This window comes from Octodon degus, unplaced genomic scaffold (assembly GCF_000260255.1).
Source record: "Octodon degus isolate 3935 unplaced genomic scaffold, OctDeg1.0 scaffold00137, whole genome shotgun sequence".
In the NCBI taxonomy this organism is placed as follows: Eukaryota; Metazoa; Chordata; class Mammalia; order Rodentia; family Octodontidae; genus Octodon; species Octodon degus.
This window is the reverse complement of record NW_004524713.1, coordinates 7,426,343-7,439,804: the sequence shown is the minus strand read 5'-3', so window position 1 is coordinate 7,439,804 and position 13,462 is coordinate 7,426,343. Positions and strand designations below refer to the sequence as shown.

Genomic DNA, 13,462 nt, shown 5'->3' with positions numbered 1-13,462 from the left:
TTTAGATTATTTTGCTGAGTTAACACACCTATAATATTCAAATAACGGAACTTAACAAAAAAAAGGGTATACAAATGAATGTCCATTTTGTATCTGTGTATTCAAAGTGGTTAGGATAGATATATAGTTACATCCTCTTAATGAATAGAGTTGACAGTCACCAGAGAAGTTTAAGTTTCTTTGCCTTGAACAGAAGTAGATAACTTCCTTTTATTTTTCATTTTAAAATAAGAATTACAGTAAACTACACTCAAGTCCTGTTTGAACTCATTTCAGATGGCCTGTGCTCCAGACATCTTCCTAGCTGTTCCCTAGTCCCGACCTGGAGAAGCTGAGCCTCCTTATCAGAATGCATCACTCCCCCACTATCACTGCACCATCCGGAAAGTTTTTAACACCCCATTACTGGGCTTCACATGCACCTGACATGCCGAGGACCTCGAGGGCTACACTCAAGAGTTTAGTCACCACTTAAGACAAGTATCTTAGTCTTGAACCACTGTCCTGGTTGTTTACAGAGAGCAATCTTTCTGGGTGTGGTAGCACATGCCTGTAACCCCAGAAGTCAAATGAAAGAAGTAGGACTGCTTCAAATTTGAGTCAGCCTGACTATAAATAATGAGTACAAAACTAGACTAAATTACACAGCGAGACCCTGTATGGGGGGAAAAAAATCCCAGAAATCCATCTAACTTTGATTTTGGCCAGGTCCATTCAGTTGCCATTAGTCTAAAAAATATGACTTTTAAAAACATTGAACAATAAATAAGAAATTATAATTGGATGGAGAAGGTGCAGGGAGAAGAAAGATAGTGAAAGCTTTGTCAATGTGTAATAAGATATTTAGATAAGTTCTACTGTCTTATTACATATTATATATCTAAGGATAAAAAAAAAAAACATGCTGTATGCTCCATAAAAGCTACAAGAAAGTATTTTAAATATTTTCACTGAAAAAGGATATGACATATATTTAAGGAAATGAGTCTTTTAGCATTGCACAACACAAAATATCTTCACACATCAAAGCATTACATGGTATCCAGTAATATGTTACACTTGTGTCAACTAGAATGAATAAATAAGAAATTATAAGCAAAAGAAAAACTGCGTCTATTATCAAGTTTACTAGCAAAAATAAATTCAAGTTTGATTACAAAATTAACACAAAAAAATAAAAATAAAATCAGGGCAGAGGCAAAAACCTGCTGTGAGAAAAGATAAAAAGGTTTTTGCTTTTTAGGAAAAGCTGCAAGATATCTTTGTACGCATAAACTTTGTAAGAAAAAGATGCCATACGAATAGGAAAAGGAAAGTTAACAGCTCATCTTCCAGAAGCAATCCCAAGACTCTCAAAATCAACAAAGCAGCAGGGGAGATAGCTCAGCGGCATAAGGGCCTGCCTGGCAAGCTCAAGGTCACGAATTCAATCCCCTGTACAAAAAAACAAACAAACAAACAAACAAAAAAAAAAACACAAGAATATAAAACAGAAGAAAAACTATGTCCAAGTTAAAGGACAAGCTCAAATATGTGCCACATCAATAGTCACTAGACAGCAAATCAGAAAGGAAAGGATGTATGTAAGAGATTGACAAGTTCTCATATCTAGTTAATAGAATCATGGTTCCCATCACCCTGAAAAAATTCCTCTACTGAGTAGATTTCTCAGAGCACTTTTCATATCCCGATTCCTCAGACTGTAGATAAAGGGATTTACCATGGGTGTGACCAGACTGTACATCGCAGCCACAATGATATCTTTGTCATTATTGTCACTGGATGAGGGGAAAAAGTAGAGCCCAATAATTGCTCCATAGTAGAGGGAAACCACACAGAGATGAGAGCCGCATGTGGACAAGGCTTTGCAGATTCCCTTGATTGAAGGAGCTCTCAGGATGGTGGCCCCAATGTGGCCATAAGAGACCAGAATGCATATAAATGGCAAAGTAATGACCACAGTTCCTACAGTGAGAATAACCAGCTCGTTGAGGGTGGTGTCTGAGCTGGACAACTTAAGTAAGGCAGAGAGGTCACAGAAGAAGTGGTGCAGGGTGTTGTCTCGAGAGAAAGATAGACGCAGTAGGAGAAGAGTGTGCACAAGGGTGATGGCAATGGACAAGAGCCAGGACACAATTACTAGCAGGAAGCAGCGTCTCTGGCTCATGATGGTGGTGTAGTGCAGGGGGTGACAGATGGCCACATACCTGTCGTAGGCCATTGAGGTGAGAAGGAAGCTGTCAAGACCACCGAAAAGTAAGAAAAAAAATTCCTGGAAGATGCACTGAGTGTATGAGATGGATTGATTCTGTGTCTGCATATTCATAAGCATCTTTGGGACAGTGACAGATGATAAGGAGACATCAGAGAAGGCCAAGTGGCTGAGGAAGAAGTACATGGGGCTGTGGAGGCGAGAGTCCAGCCTGATAAGCAGGATGATGAGCAGGTTCCCCAGCACCGTGGTCAGGTACATGACCAGAAACAGGGTGTAGAACAGGCTCTGCTCTTCTAGCCAGATGGGGAGTCCCAGGAGGATGAATTCAGATGCACTGCTGTGATTGTCCCTCTTCATGCTCTTCTCATTTTCTGTAGATGGAAACAAAGATGGAAATATGGATGAGAGATCACTGGGACGACTCCATAGCACAACCTGAAAAAAAAATAATACAACCTGGTTTTATCTAGTCAGTGTGTGATCATATTTATGAATATCACAAGCTCTTGCCTACATTCATGGGCTAGTGATGGTACAAACAAAGCATAGTCAATGAGATGGTTTTTCTCACTGTATGTACCTGATAAAAATATTTTAGTAAAACCATGAAACATCTGTATAATCAGCAGATCAGACAGTGTTTCAAATCTGGGGAGACTAGAAGTTCATGATGTTGATGAGAAAATTTAAATAGACATACTCATTATTGTGATGTAATATGACATAACAAAAGACTAATGTGTTAAGGGAGTAGTTTTGGTGTGTTCTTTAAAAGGAGTCTGAAGCTGGACACGTGGTATCTACCTGTAATCCCAGCGCTGTGGGAGGCTGAGGCAGGAAGATCACAAGTTAAGCCCTTTCCTGGCAACACGGTGACTTCAAGAGACCCTGTGTCAAAATAAAAATGTTTAAAAAGACAGAGTAATAACTCAGTGCAAAGGCCCTAAATCCCTACCACCACAAAATAAAATACAGAGTCTCCAAAATGACAGCAAAAATTTTAAAAGGGAATCCTGAATAGAATATTTCCTATGAAGATTATAAAATTAATGTTCATAAAAGAGAGAGCTAGGACACTCAAAAAAACAGAGAAAATGCAAGACTATACTCATCCCAGGAAAGATAATGGGACTGGAGAAATTATTAAAAGTCAGAGTACATAAGACCTTTTCTGATCTCTTAAGGAAGTTCGTTTGGTTTTTTTGTTTTGTTTTGTTTTGTGGAACCAGGGATTGAACTCAGGCTCTTATACTTGCCAGGCAAGTGCTCATTCTACTGAGCTATCTCCCCAGAAGTTTTGAGTCTATTCCAAAAGAAATAGTTCCTAAAAGAAAAGGCTTAAGAGGAGAAATGACCAAAAGGTTTAAACATCTTACTGTTACTGGTTAGATATCAGATTACAGCAAGAAAATATTGTCAGCAGGAAATAACATGAGGTTATTGCAGTAATTTAGGTATAAAATAATATCTGCTTGCACATGGATTGTGAAAATTATAGAGAATTGGTATCAGTAAGACAGACTGGAGAATAAGGATAACAAAAATAAGTTATTTTTCATTGTCCTTTCAAGAATTAGTTATAGAATCAATCAGAGAAAAGATATTAACAAGGAGAATTGGTTTTGGTGTACTCTTTCAAACTTTAGATTCTATCTCGAGTCAAGATAAATTACTTTACACACAGCTATCTATCATACCCTGGTTTGAGAAAAGATAGAATCTGAGGATTAGTAGTTCACACTGGATGCATACATGAACACATACCAAGCAATATATACAGTCATTTCATTGAGTATAAATTCTACTCCTCTTAGTCCCTTAGATGATCAACAGATACCATTAGCTAGAAGACATAGGAAGATATTTCTGTTTCTCTCTAAAATGCACAGGTAGAGTCTATAGGACTTGAAGACTCTTTGCAACTTGTAGAAGAATTATGTGTTCAGATTCAAGCAATGTAGATATATTCATACGCATTTGTTTGCAGCCTCTCAGAAATTGATTTACAAACAGTAGAGAACACTCAGGGGGAAATCCTCCACTTTCATTTCCAAATTAGAGACAAACAGAATGTAATTGTTTCATTGCCTTCGGCTCCCTTGAGAGGAAGATTACTTCATGAAGCAGTGATTAGAGAATTCACCTTTGGAGAAATAATGATAATAACCACAAGACAGCCATTAGGAACTTAGTGACTCAAAAGACTTCTTGCATTCTCGGTTTGTCATGGGGAAAATGTGATTCAGAGTCCATAATAAACCAAGGTGGAGATTTAGTGTAATAATGAGTCTCTTATTTCTAAACTGCATACTATTTCAAGGACACCAGAAACACTCTAGTGCTTGCACTCTCCAAATAAAAGAATAAGAGATCTTGTATCGCATCACCACCACTGGACCTGAGGAATAAAATGTAGTTCCTAAGTAATATGTTCTTATCCAAAAACTATGGTGGCAGCACTTTATTTGTGCAAGATTCTCACAACACCATATAATAATGATGTGATGTTTGCTTTCCACTCAGCCTCTTGCAAAGTTGATCCCAAATCCATTCCTTACACTCCCCATTTCTTCAATGCTTGATACAAAACAAACACCAGCTGACCATTATTCAAGGCAAAAATATGTGAATATTTATAAACATTTTAATTGGTATGTTTATGTCAAAGGTCAACCTGGGCAGAGCAGGGCCGGGCTGGGCGAGCGCACGGCCATGGCTCCGTGGCTGCAGCTCTGCTCTGTCTTCTTCACTGTCAACGCCTGCCTCAACGGCTCGCAGCTGGCGGTGGCTGCGGGCGGCTCTGGGCGCGCGAGGGGCGCCGACACCTGCGGCTGGCGGGGAGTGGGACTAGCCAGCAGGAACAGCGGGCTGAACAACATCTCCTTCAGATATGACAACTGTACCACCTACGTGAATCCGGTGGGGAAGCACATGATCGCCGATGCCCAGAACATCACCATCAGCCAGTACGCGTGCCATGACCAAGTGGCAGTCACCATTCTTTGGTCCCCAGGGACCGTTGGCATTGAATTCCTAAAAGGATTTCGGGTAATACTGGAGGAGCTGAAGTCAGAGGGAAGACAGTGCCAACAATTGATTTTAAAGGATCCGAAGCAGCTCAACAGTAGCTTCAAAAGAACTGGAATGGAATCTCAACCTTTCCTGAATATGAAATTTGAAATGGATTACTTTGTAAAGATCGTCCCTTTTCCTTCCATTAAAAACGAAAGCAGTTACCACCCATTTTTCTTCAGAACCCGGGCCTGTGACCTACTGTTACAGCCAAACAACCTGGCCTGTAAGCCCTTCTGGAAGCCCCGCAGCTTAAACGTCACCCAGCACGGTGTGGACCTGCAGGTGTCTTTCGACCATGCGCCGCACAGCTTTGGCTTTCGTTTCTTCTATCTTCACTACAAACTCAAGCATGAAGGACCCTTCAGGCGCAAGATCTGTAAGCAGGAGCAGAATGCAGAGACGACCTGCTGCCTCCTTCAAAATGTTCCTCCAGGAGATTATATAATCGAGCTGGTAGATGACAGTAACACAACGAGAAAGGTGATGCATTATGCCTTAAAGCCAGTGCATTCCCCGTGGGCCGGGCCCATCAGAGCTGTGGCCATCACTGTGCCGCTGGTTGTCACATCAGCTTTTGCGACACTCTTCACTGTGATGTGCCGCAAGAAGCAACAAGAAAATATATATTCACATTTAGATGAAGAAAATTCTGAGTCCTCCACGTATGCTGCTGTGGTCCCCAGAGAGAGGCTCCGGCCGCGGCCAAAGGTCTTCCTCTGCTATTCCAGTAAAGATGGCCAGAATCACATGAATGTTGTCCAGTGTTTTGCCTACTTCCTCCAGGACTTCTGCGGCTGTGAGGTGGCCCTGGACCTGTGGGAAGACCGCAGTGTCTTCAGAGAAGGGCAGAGAGAATGGGTCATCCAGAAGATCCACGAGTCCCAGTTCATCATTGTGGTGTGTTCCAAAGGCATGAAGTATTTTGTGGACAGGAAGAACTATAAGCACAAAGGAGGCAGCCGAGGTTCAGGGAAAGGGGAGCTCTTCCTGGTGGCGGTGGCAGCCATTGCTGAGAAGCTCCGCCAGGCCAAGCAGAGTTCGTCGGCCGCACTCAGCAAGTTCATCACCGTCTACTTTGATTATTCCTGCGAGGGAGACGTCCCCTGCATTTTGGACCTCAGCACCAAATATAAACTGATGGACAACCTTCCGCAGCTCTGTTCCCACCTGCACTCGGGAGACCACAGTGTCCAGGAGCCTGGACAGCATGCAGGACCCGGCAGCAGAAGGAACTACTTCCGGAGCAAGTCGGGCCGCTCCCTGTACGTTGCTATATGCAACATGCACCAGTTTATTGATGAGGAACCTGATTGGTTTGAAAAGCAGTTTGTACCCTTCCGTCCTCCTGCACTGCGCTACCGAGAGCCAGTCCTGGAGAAGTTTGACTCAGGCTTGGTTTTAAATGATGTCGTTGGCAAACTAGGGCCAGAGAATGATTTCTGCCTAAAGGCTGAGGCCACTATTCTTGGGGCCACTGTGCCTGTGAACTCGTATCCACAGCTAGAGAGTGCACACAGGGGCCTGGACCAGGATGCTGAGGTCCAGGCACCCCACGATGGGGTCTCGGTGCTGCAGCCCCTTCTGCTTGCAGTGAAAGCTACCAGCCCCTCGGACATGCCGAGGGACTCTGGCATCTATGACTCCTCGGTGCCTTCCTCTGAGCTCTCTCTGCCTCTGATGGAGGGGCTCTCGGCAGACCAAACAGAAACATCATCCCTGACGGAGAGCGTGTCCTCCTCCTCAGGCCTGGGTGAAGAGGATCCTCCTGCCCTTCCCACCAAGCTCCTTGCCTCTGGGCTATGCACAGCAGAAGTTGGTGGCCACCGCTATGCTGATGAACTCCACGTGGTCACCCCTTCGTAACAGGACAGAGGAGCCTAGGCCTCGCCACTTTAGCTGCCGCCTCTGGTTCTCCAGCTCGTCTCTGTGGTTGAGTCTCCTACTTGGAGCTGAGGATATTTGGAGTGGAATTCTGGCCAGGACTTGGTCTCCCACCCCAGCCCTGTACCAGCTATCTTGGCAAAGTCTCCAGTTTTCTAAGACCACATGCGGAGCTTTGATTGGCCTGTCTGAGCTTGCTAGGTTAGGCCAGTCCTTGCATCCGAGCCTGTTCTGGTCAGGTGTGGCGGCGCACATCTGTAATCCCAACACCTGGGAGGTTGAGGCAGGAGGATCACCTGAATTTGAGGCTAACCTGGGCTACAAAGTGAATTCAAGGCCAGCTTGCACTGCATAATGAAACCCTGACTCAAAAAGACAAAAGAAAAAAAGAGAAAGAAAAGAAAAGAAAAGAAAAGCCTGTTCTAGCAGAACAGAAACAGGAAAATACCTGCACTGATTATTCAGACTTTATTGAGTTCTACCTACTTTGCCTATTTCCTGTTGGCTGTTTTGGTTTGGAATGCAGTGTGAAAAAAACACTTCTAAATGTCACAGTGGCCACAGCAATCAAGTGCCAGTCTCGCCAGAATCCGTGTCCTGTTATAGATGTGTTTCTGTCTGATTTTGGTGTGGAACTTACAGTGCTGCTTGTATTAAGCCTTCAATCAGAGATCAGGAAAGAGCTTGTTATTCGGTGTCCCTTTCTAAAAAAACGAGTCTTTATGTATTGCCCCGGATGAGGCCGGCAAGGTGGGCGTCACAGCGCCCTGGCGTCCTAAGGGTCCCTTCTCACTTTCCCTTGGTCCGCGCAGGCGGCACGTGGGGGCCAGGGCTGCTAGCAAGTTTCCCTGGGCTGCATTTGCTGTGCTGCAGCTCATGCGATGGCGTCGGAAGCTTATTTTAAGAGACCGTTTCCCAGCTGGGCCATATTATTGGAAGTTGCAGTTTGTGCTTCAGTTGCCTGGTGGTGTCAAGCTGTGTCGTGAGCATGAAGTGGTCTGAATTCACTGAAAGGCCGCCGTGAACCGAGGTGGTGGCCGATAATCTGCTGAACTGGTTTTGGCTGATGACAGGCCTCTTTTTAAGATAGTAGAAAGGAGGGAACAATTGTAGAAGTAAATGTTCTATTTTTATGAATGACTTTTTTTAAAAAATAAATTTGTTTCCAAAGGAGGGAAAAAAAAAATTCAACCTGTATATAAAACTTCTGTTTGAATGTACAACTCCTGCAAGATATTTAGACTTTGGCCATGGTCTCTAGGTCTTGCAGATCATGGATGACCATCTGTTGCCCTAATTACAATACTCCCTTTGACTTGCCTGCTTTTCTGGGTATCAAAGATTGACAAAATTTTCTTTTCATACCAAAAGAACACCACGATTCCTTGCTCTTGCTCTTAATTCGTGGAGATAAAGGAAATCTATAGCTCTACATGATTTTTCTTTTCACTAAACAGTATGAGAAAACAAAAAAACTCTTTGAATTAAGATTTGACATAACTACAGTCCCAGGTTCCATACCTTCTGTAGCTGGAAGACATTCATCGATATCCTCTTACATACCATATTTTATCCCATCTTCTGGCATTCTATTCATATCTTTCACCATGTGACAGCCTATTATTCGATAGTAAACTACACTTACATATGCTTACACTACAAAATTGATAGACAAGATGAATATGGATTTTAGGGAAAATAACCCTAAATAGATTGATAATCACAAAAAGATAATACTTTCAGTGATAATCATAGTAAGATAAATTAAAACCTCAATAAGATTCCACTCATATCAAGAGAATGGAAAAATAAGTATAAGGATACTCTTTGTTGATAATGGTGTGTATAACTGGAAATCTTATTACTTATCATTAAGAAATATTGTGAGATGATTTATCACTGAAAATGTACATTACCATATTCAATTACAGTATCAGATTTATACAACAGTGATGACTTAGACAAGTCCTAATGGAGACATAAATAAGCAGCTTCATGGCAACAGTGGTCATCATAGGAGAAATAACGAGTTCAACAAAAAATTGTGATACTTTTACATAAAGAACATTTTAGAACAATCATATGCCACATCACAGATAAATTAAAGAACTGTAATAAGCAGCAAAAAGTGTAAGACTCCAGAAATATAACAAAATACACAAAGAAAAATTTATATGCGTACATAGTATAAGGACTGAATATTTACTCCTGTTCCTCCCCCAAGAAAATGCATGTGTTGAAGCCTTGTCCTACAGTGTTATATTTGGAGATCAATATCTAACTGACTAGTTAAGCCAGGGATATAGTTCAGCAGCACAAATGTCTGCCTGGCGAGCACAAGGTTCTTGATAGGTCAGGATTCAAAGTTTCCCAGGCACCCTGCCCCCCAAACTCTCTCCCCCTTTGCCTCACACAGAGCTAAACCCAAAACCACAGAACAGGTACACCTGACTTTGACCTGGGCAAGCAACCACAAAACTCTCCTTTGTTAACATTAAAGGTCCCCCACAGATCAGATAGCCCTGCCAAGATTAGCTCTCCCTCAGCTGTTCCAGCCAGTGATCACCTTCCCTGAAAGATCCTATAAAGTCTCTTGTCCCCCTTTATTCAATGCTGTCTTGGCCCACTAGACAGCCAGTCTACTTACTGCCCCCAATAAATCTTCTACTCGTGTCAAATACCTAGTCTGGTCAGTTGCACAGGTTCGTACCTGACAGTACTGCGCTTGATTATACCAAAAAGAAATTTGACTGATTAATATTAATGTTAAACAAGTCATAAAAGTGGGACCTTGATTTAACAGGATGTGTCCTCAGAAGGGATGCCAGCCTCTCCTCTCCTCTCCTCTCCTCTCCTCTCCTCTCCTCTCCTCTTTTCTTCTTTCTCTGAATTTGTTAAGACCAAATTCAGCCTAGCCATTTTTCTCCTGTGAGGATACAGGAAGGTAAAGTGTGGGTTACTTAAAAGTAGTAGATTCAAAGGATGCTTTGTTCATAATAAATATTTGCTAATGGAAATATAACATTTATATGAGAACTAAACACACATTAAATGCACAAGTTGATGAATAATCACAGAAGAAATATATCTATGTGGCTATCAGACAGATAAGGAAATAGTCATCCACAATGCCTCTCCCATTTATGAGTATTAGATTTACATCTAAATGTAAAACTCGTTCTTTTTAAAAACAATCCCCATTCATTACTTTTATGAAGGACTCAATTTAATAATGTATTCTTCAATACAATCTTCAATACAATACCAGTGAATGAAAAACATGTCTTAAGAAACTTCTGCAGTGTTTTCTTTTTTCAAGCATTGGTGATTGAACCCAGAGCCTCTGTATTGAGCTGCATCTCAATCTCTTCTTAATTTTTGCTTTAATTTTGAAGCAGGGTCTTGCTGAATCTCTAAGTTGCCTAAATTGGGCTTGAAGTTGTGGTCTTCCTGCCTCAGCCTTCCAGTGTGCTGGGATTACAGACCTGCACCACTTAAATCTGGATCTTCAGTGTTTATTTACTACTACACATCAACTGTTGAAAGCTTCCAAGCATACAACGAAATGTATGTAAGTCCCTTGTTTCCTGCAACACCTGGCCTTTTGGAGCAGTTCCTCTGAGATGACTCAGTTCAATTCTGAAAATGTTTGCTCATTCATATATTAACCCCCACTTGCATTAAGCCTATCATTTGCATATTATAGTATTACTAGTTCTGGTAGGTTGGATTTGTTTGTTTGTTTGCTTGTTTGTTGTCTCACTGGCCTAAACCAAAGTAGCTCATGGACTCCCCAGTGAATGAAAGTGTCAGTGAGTTGAATTTTTTAAATTAAGCCAAAGTCTTTATTTTATGAAATGGGCTTTAATTTTGAATTAGCACTGAAAAAAGAGAAGTTGTTTGGCTTTGACAAATAAAATTAAATATATCACTTTGCTCACAGGCAACTCATTTTTTCAGATTTTTTCTATTAGTACATGTTTACATTCCTTACAGGGAACTGATACATGGGTATAATGCATTTTAATATTTTATTCCCTCCCACTTCCTCCCTCCACTCTCCACCCATCCTTCCTGATTCCCTCCCTGCTTTTTCTACATTTTTACAGTATGTAATGTTTTATTTCCTTGTGTGGAATCGGTACATGTACACATCTCATCTTAATTCTTTTTTTTTAATTCTTGGGCCTTAATTACTCTTGGCCATTTTATACCTTGTAAAGAAAATTAAACTAAACTGTCTGTATTCTTATTATCTTTAATGCTGTGTTGTATAATTACAAGCAATAATATGCTCAGATACAACATGAGCGGACCAATAAGTGGAACTATTTGCAGAACTGATAATGGAGCTTCTTCCAGCTCTGGGGCTGGCTCCAAACTCTGTTGCTTGTGCTGACCCTGGCGCCAGAGCTAGCTTTGTCTCTGAAGCTGGGTAGAGCCAGCAGAGGAGGATTTTACTGCATTTTGGAGAAATCCCAGGCAAGAACTCCACCTCCAGGAAGTCTTTGTGGATAACATACTCATGGGACCGAGGTAGACATGGCACTTATGGGACCACCTTTTACCATGTAGTCTGGGTACCACAAGTGTGTCCCCTCTTTCTGTTCACAGTATCCCCTCTGGGGGAAGAGAAAGGGACTGCTATAGCTGTTAGTGTAGCTGGGCTTGCAGGGCTGTGGCTCCAGGGACACGGTCAGAGAGCTTGTTCAGTCTACCCACTGGGGTTTGGGTGCTGCGGGAGAATGCCATGTCTCCGAGGGAGCTAGACCTGGGCTCTGGGCAAGATGGTTCTCTTGAATTTATCTCTGGGCCTTCTGTTCTCTACCACTGGTGCATTTGCCTATTTTCATGTCAATACTATGTTATAACTTTGTAGTATGATTTAAGGTAAAATATTATGATACCTCCAGCTTTGTTCTTTTATTTTCAGAATAAAACAAATTTAGTTTTGAAACAAGAATGAATTTTAGTTATGCCATTTTTTTCCAAAGATAAAAAAAATCATCTAAAGTACTTTATCCTACTCTTTTAATATTTAGAATAATATCTTTAACAATTTTACACAGGTTAATTTTTTTAATGTATTTGGTACAAAGTCTCACTATGCAGCTCAGACTCATAGTGTTTTCAGCCTCCCCAGCACTGGGATTACAGGCATGCAGCACCACACTTGGACTCAGTGGCTGGCTCAGCAAACCCAAGGGCGGGGCCAGCACAGCATGTGGTGTCAGGGATTGAAGCCCAGTCCCTGCTCTTGCCTAAGCAGGTGCTTAGTCCACTGAGCTATCTCACCAGCCCTTAAACAGGTTGATTTTTAACAAGTTTAGGAAACTATCTTAGTGACTATAAATAGATCTACTACCTGATATATATGAATATATATTTAGTCCAAGAAAACATAATACCCCTTGACTTTTTTTTCAACCCTGGTTTTTGTATTGCACATTACTGTCTTCAATGTAGTTGCTCAGATTACAGATGTTGGTGTATAGTTAGTCAAAGTGAAAATTTTAAACATTAACTGCTATTTTCAGAAAACTGATAGAAATTAGTACCACAATCATCTCAGCTATCCTGTAGATATATACTTCCATGATTTTTCCTACATTTTAAGTGTAGGATAGTCTAAATGGGAAGTTTTTAACAAATAAATCAAAACAAACAAGAACATCAGAAAACACAAGAAATTATCATATCAGACTAGAAAATATATTTGCCTTATGATAGTGATTGTAAATTATTCATAACAGATCAATTTTAAGCACAGATGATTAGGTTTTAGTTTCAAGGCACATCAAGAATAAACTTATATCCAAGAGCTGGCCAGATAGCTCATCAGACTAAAGTAGCTGCTTAGACAGAGTGCTGTGGCCTGGGTTCGACCCCTGCGTGCCACCCCAGCCCCGCCCCCGGGGTGCACTGTTGGGGCAATTGAGACTGGGCATGGTGGTGCACACCTGTAATCCTAGCTCTTGGGAGGCTGAACACAGGTGGATCACTATGAGTCCAATCTACATAGTGAGACCCTGTGGACCCTGTACTAAATACATTTTAAAAAATAGACTTTTAGACATTTGAAAAAATTTTAAATTATAACCAACATAATAATATGTATAAATTTTAAGTTAGTTTTCTCCTTCACTCACCTATTTTGACTTAACAGATCTCTTTGTTTTTGCCCTCTCTCTCTTTGAAACCACCAAGTTGGGGCTAGGGAGATAGCTCAGTAGAAAAAGCACTTGCCTAGCAAGCACAAGGGCCTGAGTTCAATCCCTGGTTCTGCAAAAA

The 13,462-nt window shown here is 41.4% G+C and overlaps 2 protein-coding genes across 2 annotated transcripts in view; one reads left to right on the top strand and one right to left on the bottom strand.

The window, feature by feature from the left end:
• The window catches only part of LOC101577372 (olfactory receptor 50-like), a 105,517-nt gene that overhangs the window by 15,676 nt on the left and 76,379 nt on the right, over positions 1–13,462 (bottom strand). The window contains exon 2 of the mRNA XM_023701586.1: positions 2,082–2,586. Coding sequence (XP_023557354.1) covers positions 2,082–2,586 — 505 coding nt within the window. The remainder of the gene's footprint in view (positions 1–2,081; positions 2,587–13,462) is intronic.
• LOC101576559 (interleukin-17 receptor D) lies at positions 4,928–7,479 on the top strand. Its single transcript, XM_012516968.2, has one exon. It carries the CDS (start codon positions 4,928–4,930, stop codon positions 7,151–7,153), a length of 2,226 nt encoding a protein of 741 aa, XP_012372422.1. The 3' UTR covers positions 7,154–7,479.

What these genes read in the sequence shown, in the direction of transcription:
- LOC101576559 (XM_012516968.2), top strand. Translation starts at nt 4,928, where the DNA reads ATGGCTCCGTGGCTGCAGCTCTGCTCTGTCTTCTTCACTGTCAACGCC.